The 19,433-nt window shown below is 49.7% G+C and overlaps 2 protein-coding genes across 4 annotated transcripts in view; one reads left to right on the forward strand and one right to left on the reverse strand.

The window, feature by feature from the left end:
* The window catches only part of BCAS4 (breast carcinoma amplified sequence 4), a 47,211-nt gene extending 43,435 nt beyond the window's left edge, over positions 1 to 3,776 (forward strand). Inside the window, exon 5 of the mRNA XM_037059896.1 lies at positions 3,264 to 3,776. The gene's annotated coding sequence lies outside the window, so the exon portion shown is untranslated. The remainder of the gene's footprint in view (positions 1 to 3,263) is intronic.
* A 9,351-nt stretch (positions 3,777 to 13,127) lies between these two features.
* ADNP (activity dependent neuroprotector homeobox) overlaps positions 13,128 to 19,433 on the reverse strand; it is a 32,168-nt gene continuing 25,862 nt past the window's right edge. For all 3 annotated transcript variants that reach the window (XM_037059899.1, XM_037059898.1, XM_037059900.1), the window contains one exon: positions 13,128 to 18,489. In XM_037059899.1, the coding sequence (XP_036915794.1) occupies positions 15,382 to 18,489 (3,108 nt within the window). In that variant the 3' untranslated portion in view covers positions 13,128 to 15,381. The remainder of the gene's footprint in view (positions 18,490 to 19,433) is intronic.

Raw genomic sequence — 19,433 nt, forward strand, 5'->3', positions numbered from 1 at the left:
AGAGCCCCTGGGGTTGACCTGGTGGGGCCTTGGAACTGGCCCACCAGTGGAACAGTCTTCTTTGGGGGTGGAGGAGGCTGGTGCTATAAGCACAGGCTAGAGCTGCAGTGATGGTCAAATAACCCTCAGGCCTGGGGACAGTTGGCCAGGCGGGCCTGGTCCTGAATCCAGCAGCCTGTGTCACTGACCTGTTACTCAGTGCCTGCTTGTGTGGGAGATACAGGGACAGGTTTGTTCTTGTTCTGTTTCAGAAGACAGAATTAATTCCGGGGCACTGTGGCCTGAGGCCAAAGCCGGCAGCCACTGTCTTTACAAGTAAATTTTTTTTGGCACTCAGCCCTGCCGTTCGTGCATGTCGTCTGTGGCCGCTTTGTGCCAAATGGGCAGGGTTGAGCGGTGGGGACAGAGACCGTGGGGCTTGCAAAGCTTGAACTACTTACTGTGTGGCCCTTCACAGGACTAGTTTCTGACCTTGGCCTGAACAGAGGGTGGTTGGGATCAAGGCAGTGCAGTTGGGGCCCTGAGAGAGAGGGCTCCGACATTTGCAATTGATTCCATTTGGCAAAATCACGGGCACATGTGCCTGTGGGGTGTGGGCTGCAGGTTGGGGAACTCGGGTGTCCAAGGTGGAAGTGAGGAAGACAGGGAGCATGGGGAGACCTGGGAGCATGCATGCCCAGCACCCAGGCGGTTCCTGTTGCAGAGGATGGCAGGTGGGCTCTGAGCTGGGGGAGGGGACTAAGTAACTGGGAGGTAGGGGGCGAGGCAGAGCCCTGGACCTGGGATGTCAGGTTTCCAGGCTCCCATCCTGTCCTGGGCTGATGGAACGCTCCTGCCTGCAGGCTTGGGCACAAGCCCCGAGTCAGACACCTAGGTTTGCACACAGTCTGCCCCTAGAGGGGACTTTCAGGAGGTGGGGTGAGGGGGCAGGGGAGGCGGAGATCTCTGAAGTCCCCTGAGTGATTCCCAAGGGTTTGGGTTTGCTGCTCTGTCCTTGAGAAGTCGAGGCAGTGGCAGGAGCCTTCTGGGGTAATGAGTGAGGCCTGGGCTTGGAGCTGGACAGGCCTGGCTGGCCCCTGGTTCCTGTGACCTCTGAGATGGGGATGACCCCTTTCATTGCAGGTGGCCCTGAGAAGCCAAGAGAAAGTGGGTGTGGCAGGGCCGTTTTCCATAGCACTTGGGGCACCTGCGCTGGGGCCAGGCCTCTGGGGAAGGGGTGCTTCCATTCTCTCCACAGCATCTGGGGCGCCAGGCTATTTCCAGCTTCACAGATGGGCTCTCACCTGCCGATTCAAGAATTGGTTTCCAAGTGCTCGCTGGCACCACTGAGGCTTTGGTGTTTGTTTTAAGCAGGACTCTCGGTTGCATGAGACAGCCACCCAGGTTAGCTTGGCTTAAGCAAGGAGAGTTCCGCAGCTCCAGAACAGGAAAATGCCAGGGGAACTCCAGCATCAGGCAAAATTGGGCCCACGTGCTTGAAGAAAGTTGTCAGGTCCCTGTCCTGCTCTATCGCCCAACTCTGCCCCCCAGTGTGGTGGCAGAAGTGGCTCTCAGGCTTGTGACCCATCCTCACAGGAGCCTGGGTGGGAATGGGGACATCCCTGTCCCAGTAGCAAAAGTCCCAAGGCTGCTTCTCATTGGCCCAGCTTGGGTCACATGCTCACCCCTGGACCAATCATTACTGGGAGGTCAGGCCTCCTCTCACCCCTCCTTCCAATGTAGGGGGGTTGGGGGGCTGGCACAAATCATTCTGTCAGAAGATCAAGGTGTTCCTTCCAGAGTGGGAAGTGGGGGCTGAGCAGGCAACAGCGGCACACGCCCACCTGCTCTTTAGAGCAGCGTCGGGAGCCAAAGAGGCCACACTCCCCCTGGCTCGTCCCAGGCCACCTGTTCCTGGTGGACCTCAGTCCAGTCCTCCCACCAGCTGTGGTCACTTTCCCATGTTTCTCCACTCACCCCAAGGTGTTGGGGCTTGCTCCGGGGCCGAGATGGCGCTCAGCCTCTGCCCCCCCTTTCCCCCCGCCATCTAGGCTGGGGGCCCTTGGGAAGGGGGGAGGTGAGCCTATTTGCAATGGCTTGTTCTCGGAGCCCGTGGATTCCTTGTGAGAATTTCCTGTTCTGAGCGCACACGCAGCAGCTCCTGAATAGCCCCCGGGGCCCTCTGGCCGGGTCCACCTCCCTGCATCGCCTTCATCTTTCTGAATGCAGGAGTAATACTTCCACCCAGCCCGGGCAAAGAGGTCACCATTTCTTGCATCAGATCTCGCTGGGCCTGAAGACCCCGTTACACCTACAGCTGCTCTAAGTCTCTTCCGACCCCGTCCTCTTGGTTCCTTCATCATCAGATTGATTTTCCTCCTTTTCTGGAAGTCTGTCCCCTTGAGGGAGGAGGCTGAAGCCCTGTCTGTGTGGCCTGGCCTGGTCACTGGTCTTTGGGGACCCTCATGGGCCCCTCCCCTTGCCTGGAGCCCAAACCTGTCTTTTTGCAAAATGCTCTTTGGCCCCTAAACCATGTGTCTGCAGGAGGGAGCTTGTCTTTCTTTGAACTGCCACTGTTCACTTGACTGTTGTGTTTCTAGATGACACTGGCCAGTGACATCAGACTCAGGGTGGGGCCTGAGCAGAGTCGTTCGGAACTCTCCCAGGGGACCCCCGTGTGCGACCAGGTTTGAGGTGGTCCTCTGTAAAACTGGCTTTTCCTCGGGGGTGCGTGTGTAGCCTAGAGGGCCCTGCCCACTAGATGGGGTGCCCGATAGAGGATCCCCCTTCCCAGGCTCCCTGCAACAAAAGCCTCAGCAGAAATAAGTACCCACTTCTTAAAATGGTTCGATTAAGAAACAAAAACAAAAGAAGAACTAAGACATGCATATGGCCTGCACTGCGGGCAGCAGAAATGGCTCCTCCGGGAAGGAACGGTCAGCCCGTCCCCTGGCCCCCCAGCAGCAGGCAAGCCCTATGCCCAAGCTTCTGGGGACCCTGCCCAGCCGTCTGAGCCCCCGCGTGGTGCCAGCTTTCTCAGCCGGGCCCGTGAGAGCCGGCGCTGCCCGTTCCTGCTGAGCCCCGCCGCGCCCGCGGAGGACTGGGACCCACGCGAAGGCCTAGCTGCTTCGGCTCCGACAGGCACAGCCGCCAAAGTGTCGCAGTCTCTGGGCACATGTACGACCCCCTGCGGAACGAATCCCCCCCCTCCAACTGGTATTCTAGGGTCCCAAGACAGGTGGGGTCGCATGGCTGATTGGGCGCCCTGTTTTCTGTCATTCCAGAAGCTGTCTGCGCCAGCGCCCCCGACATTCGAGCTGCCCACGTTCTACAGGACCGGGGACCACTTTCCGGTGGACGCCGGGGAGGTGGGGCCCCTGACCGCCAGCTGCCGTCACCGGCTGTGAGCCTCGCGGTCCTGCCCTCGGGGACGCTGAGGCGTGAGCCCCTGTGCGGGCAGCTTGGGTTTCTCCTGTTATCATCGTTACTGATTTCTTTGCTGAGGTTCCTCCCTTGCTTCACGGAAGGCCTTGGGGTTGGAGAAGTGTTGGAACCTGCGTGTGGCAGCACCTCGTTGTCCGCTAGCGTTTGGCGGTCAGGCCTGAGGAAGCCACCGTGCCGGAGGGACAGTGGGGACTTAATATTTGAAGGGCTTTGTGCGGGAGCCACGGGGGACTCACCCCTCACTCGGTGCCACCAGGCTGTGTGGCATCAGGTCCCTCCCTGTTGGATGCCTTGTCACGAGCCCCCGTGGCCACTGGCATGTAAATCACGTCAATAAAGATGTCAAGAGCTCACGTGTGGTCTGGGTGTGGGGACAGGTTTGGGGGGTGAGCCGTCCCTTTTTACGCTGCGTGTTTCCTCTGAGGCTGCTCCCGCCACCTGGGCAAACCTGCGCCCGAAACCTCCCGATCCAGCTCCCGGCCCGCATCTGCCAGGGGGTGCACCTGCCGCCTTTCAGGTCCCAGCAGGCGCGGGGTGAGGTTAGGACTTGCCGGGCTTCAAAGCTGTGCTTGCTTTCATTTCTTCTTATGTAGACGAGCTTCCTGTTATTATCCTGGAAGTCCAGATTCCACACGTTAGCAATGGATATTTCTAGTTTTTCTGGAGTTCCTCACAGAGCCAAGAAAACACGCACACACGCAACTGCAGACCTGCACTAGAATTTCAAGGAAAACTAACTTAATGACTGCAGTGAGCTAACAAGAAAGGAAAAGTAAGTCTCGCCAATTTTAGGATCATTTCGGGAATTAAAAGACAACTGTGGACCCGTGTTTCAAGAAAAGCCAATCGTTTTCTTTGGCGATGACCTTTGTGAACTTTTAGAATTTTTAATTAAAGTTTTGTATACGTTATTGTAAATCACGGAAGTCTAATTCATGTACAGAAAGGTGCGCCTCGGTATATGGTCCAACAAGTTATCACAAACTAACCGATCACCTTTGACCCCGCCCCCAGGCGGAGAAACAAACTAACCAATAAGGTCAGCGTCCAGAAGCCCCGCCCCCATCCCCGGGCCAATCCCACTCTGACACCTGGCTGTGCAGACCCCCTTGCGGGCTCTGGCGCTCTATAGGCTGGAGGCGGGCGGAAGAACGTCTACACAGTACGCCCGCCCGCCGTCTTTGCGTCTGGCTTCCCCACCGACAGCGCGCCGGTGGGATCGTTAATGCTCACGGCTGTGTCGTGTCGATCGAGACTGTCTTCAACGAGGGCGCTTAGATTCTCGCTCTGCCCCAGTCTTCTCCGCGGGAGCATGGATTCGATCTTAGATTCTCGCTCTGCCCCGATCTTCTCGGCGGGAGCATGGATTCGATCTTAGATTCTCGCTCTGCCCCAGTCTTCTCGGCGGGAGCATGGATTCGATCTTAGATTCTTGCTCTGCCCCAATCTTCTTGGCGGGAGCATGGATTCTATGGAAAGTTAATTTTTCAGAGAAGTGGTGAGGACAGCAGTTTCCAGAAGCCTGAGGCCTCCGTCCCTCCAGAGCCTGAATCAGGTGAGCGGCGCGGGGCGGGGGGCGGTGGGGGGGGGGGCGGCGGCAGTGAAAGACAGTGTCATGTGATCTAGGCTCTAGCCACAGCAACCTAAATGTCCTTAGAGACCCATTAGATAGAGGCTGTGAGCTTATAGGCTCTGAGGTCAGTCCGTCTTGGGGGCTTCATCTCCTGTATGCCTCCCTCTGTGTGACCCTGGACTAGTTGCTTGCCCTCTCTGAACCCAGCCTCCTCCTCTGTAAAAACGCAGAGAGCAACGGCACCTGCCTGTGTGAGGATGAAACAAGACGACCAGCGTGAGCACTTAGCACGGGCCTGGCGATAGGTACTCGGTAATGGATGGCTGGGTGGGGAGAGGGCTGTGTTTCGATTTTCTTGGTTGACCGGGGTGTTTAAGAGCCTCAATAACAGGGACTTAGGAACCACTCTTGAACTTCAGAGTAAGGACGAATTAGGAGTGAGAGCTACCAAAAGGCCAACTAGCTCTTTCCCAAGTCAGTGAGGGTTGCACAAGAACATCTTTGGGGAAGTGGCAGCTAGTGAACCAGGATTGGCCTGGCCCCTCTGAGTTCTTTGGGGGCTACAGTGCCCAATGAACTTTCAGGGACACTGGGAGACACCTGGGGGAGGGAAGGCCAGACACAGAGCCTGCCAGGGCTTCCTGACCTCTTTCCTTTGAGCTGCTGGCATTCTGGAAGTCCTGCCCTTGAGCCAGGTGACCTGATAGATGTCCCCTTTAAAGCAAGTGCCTGACATGTTCCTGTCAAGTAAATAAAAACCTTGACTACCAAATGGAGCAGGTCCCAAGCCTGTTACAAGGGTCACCTTGCAGCCCAGGGAAGGGCGTTTTTTTTCCCTTTCTTCTGTGGTGGGTTTTGGGCCCAGACACCAGCAGAAAGGCTGTTGCGAATTTCCATAAGCAAAGCGCTTCCGTGAGCCACCTCCCCACTTCTCCAGTGAGTGTGAACTTGGCGTCTGTTAAAGCCGGAGATTTCAAGGCAGCGGCCCCTGGGCTGACGGCAGTGTGTGGTTTGCCCCGGACCGTTTTTACATTGTATTCATGTTGAGACAACTGGGCAACCATGTGGGAAAAAAGTGAGTTCCACACCAAGAACAGTTCCAAAATTCCAAAAGGATTAAAGAGGAGTTAAATGTATAAAAAGTAATTTACGAGGAAGCAGAAACAGTACAGAATCATACAAAATCCAGATGCCATACATCTAGATCAAATTGAATACACACACATATATACAGTTAATCCTCTGCATGGTAAAAGAGAAAGAAAAAAGAGAGAAAGGGAGGGAGGGAAGGAAGGAAGGAAGGAAGGAAAGAAGAAAAGGAAGGAAGAAAAGAAAGAAAACAGAGAAATCCCCAAAGCAAAACAACAAAATCCTAAGCAAATTCAAAAGACAAATGACCAAAAGGCAAATGACAGAGAGAATATATTTGCAGCCCCTATTACAGAGGGATAATCTCCCTAAAATATAAACAGCGCCTAGAGATAAATTAGAGAAAAAAATAGGAAAATGGACAAGGGATATGAACAGGCATTTCACAGAAAATGCAGATGGCTTTTGAACATTTGGAAAGCTAGCCGACCACAATCTATGCCATAAGTATGAAAGAAGATTGAAATTACTCAGTTTTCACTTACCAGGCTGGCAAAGGTGAAATGTCTTTTGATGACAGCACTGGTGAAATTTTGAAGGGAGGTTCATTCCCTTACATTGCTGGGGGAACCATTCTCAGGGCTGTACCTAGGAACATCAGAAATGTGTATACCCTGGATGCCCTGGCTGGTGTAGCTCAGTGGATTGAGTGCGGGCCTGTGGACCACAAGATCGCAGTTCGATTCCCAGTCAGGGCACATGCCTGGGTTGCAGGCTGGTTCCCAGCAGGGGACTCACGAGAGGCAACCATACATTGATACTTATCTCCTTCCTTTCCACTCTAAAGATAATTAAATAAAATCTTAAAAAAAAAGAGAAATGTGTATACCCTGGAAACTAGTAACTCCGCTCTCAGGGATCCAGCCTCCCAATATACACGTAAAAGGAATGATAAATGCAAAGGGTTATTCACTGTGTGTGGGAATAGGAAAAGATTGGAAAGAAACCATACGTCCACCACTGTGGATCACTGTGGGGTTGGTGTAGTTAAAGCATGTCCCTGAGCAAATGGATAGACAGAACCCCCTGAGGTTGTAAGAATGGATCAGGAATTCTTAACAAATCAGGATAGAAATATCACCAAGATAAGAAAGCCAAAACACCTAAAAATGACCATGATACGCCACCGCCTGTGTGCCAAAGAAAGGCGTGGGCGCTCTCTGGGAGGATAAACAGACATTTGAGCGTGGTGAACATTTGCTTTGGGGGAGAAGTGGATTTTCCTCTTTTGTATACTTTTGGCTATTTTGGTGTTTACCTATTCCAAAAATTCAATTAAAACCAGTTGCCAGCAATGAAAAACTTGGATGGTCCAGGCAAAGAACTGGATTTCCAGTTTCTCTTCGAAAACTGGACCTACCTTGCGATTCTGGGCTCGTGTTCTTGCGACGCAACAAGGGGCTGCAGCTGAGCCCCTGGGGAAGGCACAGTGCTCCTGGCTCTCGCATCCAGATGCTCCCCTAATTGGCTTTACCTGCCTGGCATTTGCGAGCCTTAGAACCGTGGAGAATTTACTTCCAGGATAGGGGGTATGTTCAGGGTCATTGCAGTTCAAGCAACTGGCAGGTGAGTGAGCACCTCTGTGCCCGATTTCAGATTCCTTAGAAATGCGTACTTTCCACAGCTCTCATTTTGGGAGTCACGGATACCAAGTCAGACAAAGATAGAAGAAAACTGCACCCTACCATGCCTCGTGAATTTAGATGCAAAAGTCCTCAACAAAATATTAACAGACTGAATCCAGCGACCTAGGAAAAGGATGGTACACCGTGACCAAGTGGGATCTCTTAGAAATGCAAGGTTGGTTTAACAGCTGTTACATTAATACAGTGTAACCCACTGTATTAATGAAGGTCAAAGACCACGGATCACCTCATTAGACACAGGAAAAGCTTTCAACAAAACCCAACACCCTTTGTGATCAAAGCCCTTCTGAGGTGGAAAGGGTGCTATTCGGAGGGGCGTCGGGTGGCTTGTGGACCCACGCAGCCGGCATTTTCCTCCTTCCCCATCTTAGAGCAAAATTCCACTTTGACTTATGGTCAAGAGCACAACCATGTGGGGATTTAGAAAGATTCAAAGCCCTCTTGACTCTGAGCCACTGTGGAGGGGTGGGGGGCCAGGGGGCCACATGCTGGCTTCTGCCCTCTTCGCTGGCCGGTCTGCTTTGCTGACTACACATGGTGGGAGTTGGAGGAAGGGGTTCAGAGCAGGCTGCAGCCGACAAATGTATTGGGTCGGGATAAAGGCAGGGTTCTCTTGAAGAACCAAAGCAACACCCCAGCCTGAATGCTGGAGGCCTGCCCCTTCACCTGGAAGCACTTTCTCATCGGGCTTGCCAAGGTGCTGCTCCGTTACAAAGGCAACAGTTAGTGGTTCATCAGCATCATTCTTGGGGCAAGCGAGGCCTGAGGTGCAGGCGACAGCAGAGGCCTGGAGGGGCACCCCGAAGAACCAGGTATGTGCTTCTCTTCTATTGGCGGGCTGTGTGGTCTCGTTGTCCCGGTGAACCGTGGAGACGCGAGGGCATTAGCTTGCACACGTACAATTGTTGGCGTCGTGAGTGTGGAGATGGGTTTTTTGAAGGCGGTCGCTGACTGGTGTTTGTTGAGTAGGGGGAAACAGAGAAAAACGGTCTTACATGGGAAGCCACTGGCAGCAAATCTACAACATTAATCAGGGGAAGCCTCGTGCTGTAGCCCAGGTTCACTGGTGTGTCTTTAAAACAGCGGTGGTCTCTCAGCTGCACATTGCAATCAGCTGGTCCACCCCAGACCAGCTGCGTCAGAGCCCCTGGGGGAGAGGCCTCAGCGGGGCTAGGTTTGGGTATGTGCCAGGGGCTGGGGGGTCAGTGCTTTTAGAGAACAGCAGGCAAGAGATTTTGAATTTTTTTAAAAATTGATTTTAGAGAGGAAAGGGGAGAGAAATATCGATTTGTTGTCCCACTTATTGATGCATTCATTGGTTGATTCCTGTCTGTGCCCTGACTGGGGATCGAAGAAGCCACAACCTTGGTGGGTTTAGATGACGTTCTAATCAACTGAGCTACTGGGCCAGGGCGGTCAGGTTTTTAAAGGAGGGTTTGCTACCTCTTTTCCAGTTGTAACAACTGCACTTTCCTTTGTTTTCCATGCTTGACGAGGTTTCGTTAGAAGACAGTGGTGGCTTCAACATCTGGCTCACGCCTTCCTGAGTCTGGTGTAGGACTGGGTTTCAGCTGGTATCTCTCGGGTTGAATTGATTCTGTTAGGTTGGAGTCGCTCAAGAAACCAGACAGATGGACGCAGGGAGCTAAGGAGCAGGGTTTATTAGGGGGGAATAAGAGGGAAAGTGGGGCCAACCTAGGGGAGGTTAAGACTCGCTCGGTTGTTGGGGTGTCAGAGTCTGATTGGCTAGAGCCGCTTGCTGGGTGCCGTTTCTGCTGACCATTGTTCTTGATAGCTCTTGTCAGGCTCCAGTTAAAGCTGCATCCTGTTACGCCAGACAGGCCGACCCCCGACCCCAGTCTTAGCCGGGCATCTGTTTGTCCTGGGTACCGTCGGCAGGCATTTTCCCAGGTTAGTTTCCCACAGTAGGGTTTCCCCCCTGGTGATTTTCCATTCCTCCTAGGCCTGCCTAGGTCTGTCGGATTCCACCCCAGGTTCAGAAATGTGTGCCGACTGACGTAAGCCAATCAAGGTAATCCTGGCCCAGCAGCTCACCAAGGTAGCTCCGGCCTGAACCATCGGCCACAGAAATTTGTTCTGGAATGGTTCAGCTGGCTCTGAGTTTGAGAGTCTTTTTCAATAGTGAGGAACGGGAAGCCCTCTCAGGGAAGGTGGACGAAGGGCCCAGTGAATGCCAGGGTGCCTGCCAAGGATGCAGGTGGCCATGTGGGTGTTGGGATGAAAGGAGAGAGGACCTGAGCCCTCGCTGATGTCACTGAGCAGCCTGTCCCCACTCGGCCACAGTGGGTTACCCGTGTGCCTCCATTATTAAGCCCAGTCTTAGTTGGAATTCCTGTTATCTGCCAGTGAGACTCATTTCATTAAAAAAAAGAGTCTAAAGCCAGGAGAATTAGGTAATCACAGACTTCCTTGGGAAGCGGTCTAGGCCAGAGCCGTCTTTTGACTTAGAGCAGGGGTGTCGAGCCCATTTTCACCAGGGGCCACATCGGCCTGGCGGTTGCCTTCAAAGGGCCGAATGTAATTTTAGGACTGTGAAAAATGTACTGCATAACAGTTCAGTGAGAGCTCAGCACTGCTGCCTGGTAGAAACAAGGTGCTGGGCTGGCTTCGGCCCATGGGCCTTGTGTTCGCAACTGGTGACTTAGAGTTGGGTGTCCCTGGCTTGCTTCAGGTGACACAAGCCACACCAAGACAGATCTAAGGCTCTGAGCCAAGGAGAAGCTCTCGTTTTGATGGGAGTGTGTCCAGAACCCCTCTAATTTTCCTTTAAAAAATAGGAAACATGTTTAAAAACATTTCATGTATATATTTTAAAGATTTTATTTATTTTTAGAGAGAGAGGGAAGAAGGGGAGAGAAACATTGATCAGTTGCCCTTTACATGCCCTGACCTGGGACCGAACCCGCAACCCAGGCACGTGTGGTGACTGGGAATCAACTGGAATCGTGTGGTTCCCAGGCCCGCGCTCAATCCACTGAGCTACATCAGCCAGGGCTCATTCTCCTTTTTAACAGAGCCAGTCTCAGGTTCACAGAGCTCAGCAAGCAATTACAGGTGGCAAAAATTTAGTGAAATGCTTGGTCTCTCTGGTACCTCTTTTTATGGATGAAGGTTTTTACTAAATGCCAAATTATACTGGTTGTCCCCCCCCCCCTTTTTGTGTAGAAACAGTTTCCTTTTCAAAAAGGCGAGTTGAACTGTACCAAGTACATAAAGCAGTTCCTAGGCAGATGGGGCAAACATGATGAAGACGACAGCGTGAATGAGTGTCGTTTGGAAACGCTGTGCCGGGGAATGTGTTGGTTTAGAGACGGGGTTCATTTGTCTTCGCATTCACAGCTGGCAGCCTCTGTTTCGAGGCTAGTCTTCAGCCGGGACCAGAGCTGCGTGGTGTGCTTGTGTGTCCGGGTGTCTGGGCTGCGACGGCCTGGGTTTGAGCCTCTCTGAGCCTTCATGTCTGGACACCTGGCGCTAATACTCCCCTTACAGGACTTTTATTTGGGGTGGGGCTGGGCTGGCCTGTTCTGAGGACTCAAATTACCTTGGAATCTAGTGCCCTGTGGCTAGTTCCAGAACACTTCTGTGATGTTCAGGCAGGACCTGAGCTCCAGGTGTCTTTAGGAACAATGTCACATTCCTAGGGGATGTGTAGTCACGCCTCTGGCCTGGCTGACCTGTCCTTGCAGGACAGGGCTCTGCGTTTGAGCCTCTGGGCGCCGTCTTCCCAGAAAAGCCCACAGAGCTGTGCCGGCAGACACAGCCAGCAGTGGGTTACGCTGCGGGCTCCAGGGCAGGGTCTTTGCATTCCTCGGCGCCTAGATGGCTGCGTGCCTTACACAGCGTCACACACTCTGCCTCAGGCTAGAGACTGAGCTGCCCTCTAGGACATCAGAAAAGCTCCTTTTTCTTCAAGCCGCTTGATCAATTTCCAAAGGTGAAAAATGTGCTTATTAGGATATCTGTTTTGATTCATTTAGTAATGAGACAATGAGTATACAAGATTTTTCTTGAAAAAAAAAAAAAAAAGTTTGGGTCAAAATGGCTGTACATCTAAGACCTGATGGTGTACTGGGGAGGGGGAGGGCAGGCACTGGTTTGTAGCTCAGTCGCACACTGTGTTCTGAAACACACACACCAGCCACAACTCAAAGGGAACCAAAGACTGTGCCCTTTTTCTGTTCATAGGGCATCTGTCCTGGAAATGACTATAAACCGCCCCCTGCCTGGGTCCTTAGTTGGGGCACTTTGAAATGACAACTGAAGGGTTTTCAGGACATGCAGTTGTCACCTTGTGTGCGGGCTTTTGCACCCAAGTCCCCACTAGGTTGAGTGAATGGGAAGTAGGATACAAAGGATCACCAAAGGGTAACCCCCTGTGGTGCAAGTTTGGATCTCTTTTCCAGCTAATCTCCCACTGGTAGCTGGTAGAGGCCTTGTTTTTACTTGCTGATTTGATTGTTGAGTTAATCGCAGCTGAAAGTCTTTTTCTAGAACACCATATGGTGGCCAACTGATGGTTGGAACAGCATTTCACAGTAGTGGGTGCTGCCTCTTCCTTTTATTGCCAGTCTCCTGGGGAGGGGGGGGGTGTTTTTGCAGCTGGTGCCAACCTGATGAGCAACCAGGGTGGGTAAGAAATGAGGGTCACAATGGGTAGGAAAGTCCACAGCTAAGGGGAGGGGCAGAAGGCCCACAGGATGCCCAGTGTAATTGTCCTATTAAACTTCATTAGTAAATAGACTTCCCATCCCTCAGTGGTTCTCAAGCTTTAGTGGCAGAATCACCTAGAGATGACTTGGGGGCCTCCCTGGAGGGCCCGGTGCTGGCAGTCTACAGTGGAAGTAGGGGAAACAGCCACGTGGCAATGATCACTTGGCAAGAGCCATTGTAATGGCTTGTACTGAAGTTTCAGATGGGGCACTCCCCTGTCTTCGCTCGATTGTTCTCAGATATGGCACTCATCCGTTCTCTTCTGAAATGGCGTTTTACAAACAGGCAGGCATTTGGACCACACACACAACTATAGGGGATAAAAGGCACAGATATGCCACAGCTTGGATCTCAAAGAGGGACAAAGACAATGCTCTGGAGTTCTGGAAAGGGAGAGAAACCAAGTGCATCAGTCTGACTGTGGATTCACAGCCACAAGAAGTTTGAAAGGCAACCAGTTCCTGGAATTGTTCTTCCTTGTTAAAAAGAACATCTACAGAATTGCTCAAATTCCAGTTATATTCTCTAATTACCCAAGCAGGTAGCAGCTTGCCACAGCTTTTATTTTCAGACCATTCCAAAAGTAAACAGTAGCAACAGCTTTCTTTTAATAAAAATGGCTTTTATTGAGACACTTTTAGGGCTTCTGCAACATTTTCATTCGTTCCACTGCTCAGGTGGTTAAACTCTTCTGAATGTTGACAAGATCCACTCCCACCACCCCAGCAAGGAAGCATTCACAGGTTTTTGCCCCCCCCCCCAGGTTATTTTGCACCCCGCCCCCCATTAGCACTCCATGTAGGACTGAAAAGCCTTAGGCCCAATTCTTCCCACCTGTTAATTAGGCAGAGCAATTTCAAAACAAATGTGAGATGGCTTAAATTCAGCTAATACCACTACCCTTCCCAATGCTATTTTAATTTGGTATTTGGGGACAGTCTGTCCTAAATATTAGCTGGTGTCCACAGAATTTATAACCTAACAGTAACGGAATTTAGCCTCATGCCAACCCCCAGTAGCCTTAAGATTCTCCTATGCTTTCTCCTGTATAGAGTAGCATGACGTTTTAGGAGGAGGTTGCTTTAATTTCTACTCAGGCAACAAAAGCATCAACAAGATGAATCTTTTAGAGTCTTAGAAATTACGGAAACCATCCATTTCAGAACTTAGTTTAGGCCAATATCCCTGCACAGATCGGAGGATCCCATCCCATCGTATCCCATTGTTATAATTGTTGAAAATGTTGGCTAATACTGCCTCCTTGTAACTTACTGTTCTTTAGTAATCAGTTGCTCTTGGGAATCCTTGCATAGTAAATAGACCAGCTCCTTCCTTTGTGAAAGCCCTCCCAGCGTGTGATCTCCAAAGCCTTTTTCTTCATAGCAAGGTGGTCAAGAGAGTTTGTCTAACAGAGTAGTTTACCTGTTCACTACAATTGTTCCCATAAGGTGAAAAGTAACATTCATTTCATTTGGAAGAAGGACACCAGGGCATGAAGATTCTGCTCGCAAATTAATGTTACTTTATGTTCTTATCCTTTTATCATCGAGACATTTACATACGTAAGCAAGTTCCTGCTCCTTAACAAAAGGGGAACAAAAAGACTCAAGGATGTTTATTTTAGCAGATAAAAAGGAAAAAGACAAAACCAAAAGAATGTTAACAGGTGCCACGAAAATGATCTTTATGTCAGTGGCAGACCATGTCCACAGGTGTCCTCGGTGGCTGTGGCTTCCCTGCCTGATGAAGGGCAGCCATGGCACCAACTGGCACGAGACAGACTCATGGACACGGAACTATAATGTGTAATAAAGCGAGTATTTACATTAAGCACAATACAGCAATTTATTTAGATGCTTAAAATGAATACAAAGGGAAATAAAGATCACAAAATTATACATACTACAACAGTGTGTCATATATTAGATGGTATAAATGAATACACCAGGTGGTGTTTAACTAAAGATAAAACTAAATACCCAAAATGCAGCACGCGTGGGTTTGCTGCGTCAACACAACACTTTCATACAGATCTAAAAGGTGTCAAAATTAGTAGCTGCAAAGTCAATTCTTGCATGTGATTTTTAGCTTAAAAGATTCCAGAAAACAGATCCTGAAATACCAGTTTTTGTTTGTCAGCAGTAATGTCAAGAATATTCAGAACAAGAAAAATTCTATAATACAAGAGAGTCCAGATATATATCTTACGTGGCTGGCCTCTGTTGCAAGATTGTACAAGGTTATGTGCAAAAACTAAGTCTGTTCCAAAGTCCATACTAGCGTCGTTTCAGGCTTTGCTAGGTAAACTAGATACAGCGTTTATTACACAGCAAGGGCAACACTAAAAAAACCTATGATGGGTACACAGTAACAATATCATAAGCATCACTTGAATAGGTCTAAAAGACTGTACAAATATACAATTCAACTATTCAGAATGAATACATGAAAAAAACCGAACTTCCCCGAAGTCTACTGTACACGTTGCACTGGTAGCTTGTATGTTGGCCCTACGCTACCATGTGAATCAGAACACTTCTTAAGGACATCCAACCAAACATTTTACAGAGGGAAAGAAATGTTGAGAAGGCAGATAAAATAAACCTTTGCTTTTTCTCATGTGCATATGTGAGCCACCAGCTTACTGGTTTTTCACATTTGAGTTACTGTGTCACAGCAAGTTCTGAAGCAAGATCACCTGGCACAGAAGTAACCACTGGGGTCGCAGTGGCCACAGGCCCGCACAGCTTGAGGACCCAGCGCTCGGAAGGCCGTACCAGTTAGAGTAGTTTTGCAGTCATACTGGAAGGAGAACTGAAGTCCAGGCTGCAGCATGTCTGATGCCAGGGGACCTGGCAGTTACGCCTGTTGGCTGCTCAGTTTAACTCCGGTTAAGCTGCCATGCATCGGCTCAGCCACGCCGTCAGCCATGTTCTCAAACTGCTCCCCATCCTCACTATCAATTGTGCTATTCTGCCACTCCGTCTGGGGGTTGGATAAGCGCTCATCATTTTCAGATGCATTCTTCCACTGTGACTGGTCCTTGGACCAAAACCCTTCAACTTTTCCATAGGAACTATTCTTCCATTTCAACTGCTCTCTGTCACCTTGCATGGTAGCCTTTTTTTTGGCAGCTGGCTTACTGCTCCTTGCATCCTCGCTCTGGGAAGACTCATCGGACCAGGCTCCTGGTTTCACTTCACACGTGTTGTCTTCCAAGTCCGACACCTGTTGGGAGCCAGGGCCGCTCTCAGACGGAGAAGCGCCGTCTTTCCACTCCACAACATCCTCTTGGTCAACCTCACTATCAGAAGCTTCACGCATTAGTTTGGTTGGTTCCTCAGTCAAATGAAGAGTTCCAAATGTGGGACCGTCTCCCTCTTTTTGGTCTAGCTTCTCCTCAGATTCAAAAGCATCCCCAGAAATTACCTTCGGTATGTGCTCCTCTGGATTATCATTAGAGATTTTAGGCTCAACTTCAAAAACAGGGTCAAAAGGGCTGCCACTTCCATTAGATTCTTCTTCCAAATTTTCAAAACTGTCTGATGAACTGTCATCTTCCTTCCCAAGGTTGAGCTTCTTGTCAGCAGTTTTACTAGCATTGACTCTGGAGTCCTTCTCATCATGATTTTCGAATAGCCACTCAGCATCAAAATCCATCTCGTGCTTCACTTTGTTTAATTCTTTCATGTTGAAGCCCAGCAACACACCAGGCTTGTACTTCTCGCAGTCTCGGACACACTTCTTCCTCTTGTTACTGAAATGGGAAGCAATGTCACTCTTCCACAGCCATAAACTGGCTGCCAGCTTCTCAATCTCTCTCCTGGTGGGATAGGGCTGCTTGTTGAAATACTTTGTTAGGAAGCTTTTCCTGGCTTCGTAGGAATCATCTTCGTGACCCTTGGGGTCCAAAGCTAAAACAACAGGCTCCTCAGGCTTCTCTTCAAAGAAGCCAGGCGAGTCGCTATCATCTTCTAACTTTCGCTTTTTCAGCAAGGGAAATTCCATTTGCTCGTAAGTGCGCTTCACAGGTGCTAGTCCTGGTGACTGATTGAGCCGAGACGGTGCATTTGTCTTATCCTGGCCATTCTGGGTCTTTCCCACACCCCTGCAGTGAACCAGATGCAGAGTGATAGTTGAGGCGGTCATGTTGCTGGTATACACACCAAGGCAATGGATACATTTGTAGGTGAGCTTTTTCTCCACCGGATGAACTGTCTGAATAACTTGGTGCCTCTCTCGTAAGTGATGTGCAAGTGCATCAGATATGGGTCCTTTTAGGATTGAAAAGCAAAGAGGGCAAAGGGTTTTTCCAACATCTTTTTTATAGGGCACCGCAGCTTGAGGTGAACTTTTAACAGGGATATCTGCTTTTTCCTGAACTTTTGGCTGTGGCTTTGGAGGGATCGGAGGGTTGTTCTGGGCGTGGTAAGCAACAGATTCAGCTGGCGCATCCCTCAGGTTGTACGTGGTCACAAGGAGATGGATGTTAGTGTGACTGCCCTGCTGCAATGTCAAATCAAAACTCAAGGTAGAATCTGTTTTAGGTCCCATCTCCTCATCAATGTGAACCATCCTCATGTGCGCTGCCATCTTCTCCACGTCATTGAACGTTGACCGGCAGTACGGACAAGACAGACCGTGAATTAACATATGGTTGAGAAGAGTATCTGTGGGCAAGTAGCGATTACAGTAGAGGCATTTGCTAGTGAAATTGTGTATTTTCATAATGTAGTTGGCTACTGCCGGGACTTTCTCAGCTTTATGTTCTTTTTCGAAGTGCACACTGTAGACGTTTTCAGGAAAAAGCTCATTACAGATTGTACATATTTTCCACTTCTGGGTTGAGGAAGTATTGGCGGGGGGAGGGCCTGTGGTGGCAGCAGGTTTGGAAGTGGCCTGCCCTAGTACTCTGGATGCCTGTGGCTGGGGGAGGGAAGGCGACTTTAGCTGGCCTGATGAGAGCGAGGCGGCATTGGCAGACTGCAGGGAGTACCTTGCCGGCGCCTGGGACCTCTGCTCTGACCCAAGCCCGTAAGCCCTTCCGTTGCCACTTGGAAGTAACTGCTTCACAGACTGAGACTGCTGAGGGATGGAAACGGGCGTGCTGCCACCTAGGCCCAGTCTCATCGACTGACCAACGCCATAGCCCTGCCCTACAGATTTGACGCCATAATTGTTCTGCTGCAGGTGAACATTAGACATCATGTTGACTCCTGTAGAATTTAAGTTAGGCTTTGGTATTGAGAGTCGATTCACCATCTGCTGTGAAGGCAAAGATCGGACATTTCCAGAAGCAAGGGGACCAATTCTTGACTGGAGTCCCACGCCCTTCTTATCTTGAGGTTTGGGAGCAATTAGCATCAGAGGTTTGGATCGGGGAACCACCACATTCGTGTGACCAATCATGGCAGTGACCTGGTAGCCTATGCGTTCATGGTCTTCGATGACATGTTGTACCAAAGCTTCGTAGGACTTTGGCATGAAAAGGCATCGCTTGCAGTGAATACTTCCCTCTTCCCGGGCATTTGAGCCTAAGGGGACAGCACCATTGAGCGACTTTTCACCTGCCTTTGCTATGTAAGGTGCTGCCACATGCTGAAAATGTTCCCTGTAAATGTGCTTCCTAACTATTTCATAAAGAGGATCTCGGTAAGTGCACTTCTTACAGTAATAAACAGCTTGCTCTACACTGTCAGCCTGCTTAGGTTTAAGGCCATCATTTTTGCTTTTATCTTTGAAAGTGCTGAGGCTGCTACTTGGTGCGCTGACGTTTGGAGCATGGAATATTTTAATGTGTGTTTCCAAAGTCTTTTTGTCTGCATTGAAGGTACAGTAGGGGCAATTAAGGAGAATCCTGTTTTCAAAGTCTTCACTGTGGACATTCCGAAAGTGACTTTTGTAGGCGGAGAAGAATTTCGAGGAAAACGGACATGCGCTGCAGCAAAAAGGTTTTGTCCGGTAGTCCTAAAGAGAAGACAAGAGCTGGGGTCAGATGCTGCCGGACAGGCAGTAGCAGGTTCTGGGTTTTCATTCAGGCATTCTCTATTCTTAACAGACAACTTACTTTGAGAACTGAAGCTCTCTAAAGCACTGATTTTTTCTTTTGCAAAATAAATTCATGAAATATACTCAAGCGAGAAAGCTGTTTTAATCAAATACTTTTGAGTTCCATAGTATCAATAAAAACCTCAACTCTAAGTTCTCCCTCAGTGCTTAGAAAAGACCCCAGTCCCACTGGCTGACCGGTCTCAGACAAACCAAAGACAAATGACTTCAAGTTCCAACGTTCTCAGTCAGAAACTGAGAACAAACTATGTGCAATCATTCTCGCTGTGGTTCAGCATGGCTTCGAACTTTATACAGTAAAATTCAGAGCCCATTGTTGCAGGGCAATTAGGCAATAAAATGTAAAGATACAGCTTTTATCCTTCCCATCATGGGAAAGTTTTCACACAAAAAGGCCCATCTTCAAAAATCTCAAACCTTTTTTCCTCTGATAGAAGTCCAGTATAGTATTCAGATTTCAACGCTGATCCAAACACTGATTTGAAAAGTAGACTTTCTTCTATAAGTCATGCTGTTCCTTCTTAACCAAGAGCAACTTTAACCCTTTCAAAGAAGTAATGAAGTTGACAGCTTCTTTGACTCAAATTAAGAATTTAAATAAAAAATATCTTATAGACTATGAGGAGCCCATGGTGCTACAAAAAGCCAGAAGCACTCTGCTTACTGTTACCACCCGTGTCATTGGCCCTTTGATGAGGACGGGAAAACACGAAGTTGGCCAGAGATACCCTTTTCTCCCTGGAAACCTACTTTAGATACTGGTTTCCATTAAAATGAAATACTCTGCTTTTCCTTAAATCTTAACCTTTTTTTAGTGTTAGAAATATGAGGCTCTGGAATTC

The sequence above is a fragment of the Sturnira hondurensis genome, unplaced genomic scaffold (genome assembly GCF_014824575.4).
Source record: "Sturnira hondurensis isolate 20B ecotype Veracruz unplaced genomic scaffold, ASM1482457v3 Scaffold0011378, whole genome shotgun sequence".
Lineage (NCBI taxonomy): Eukaryota > Metazoa > Chordata > Mammalia > Chiroptera > Phyllostomidae > Sturnira > Sturnira hondurensis.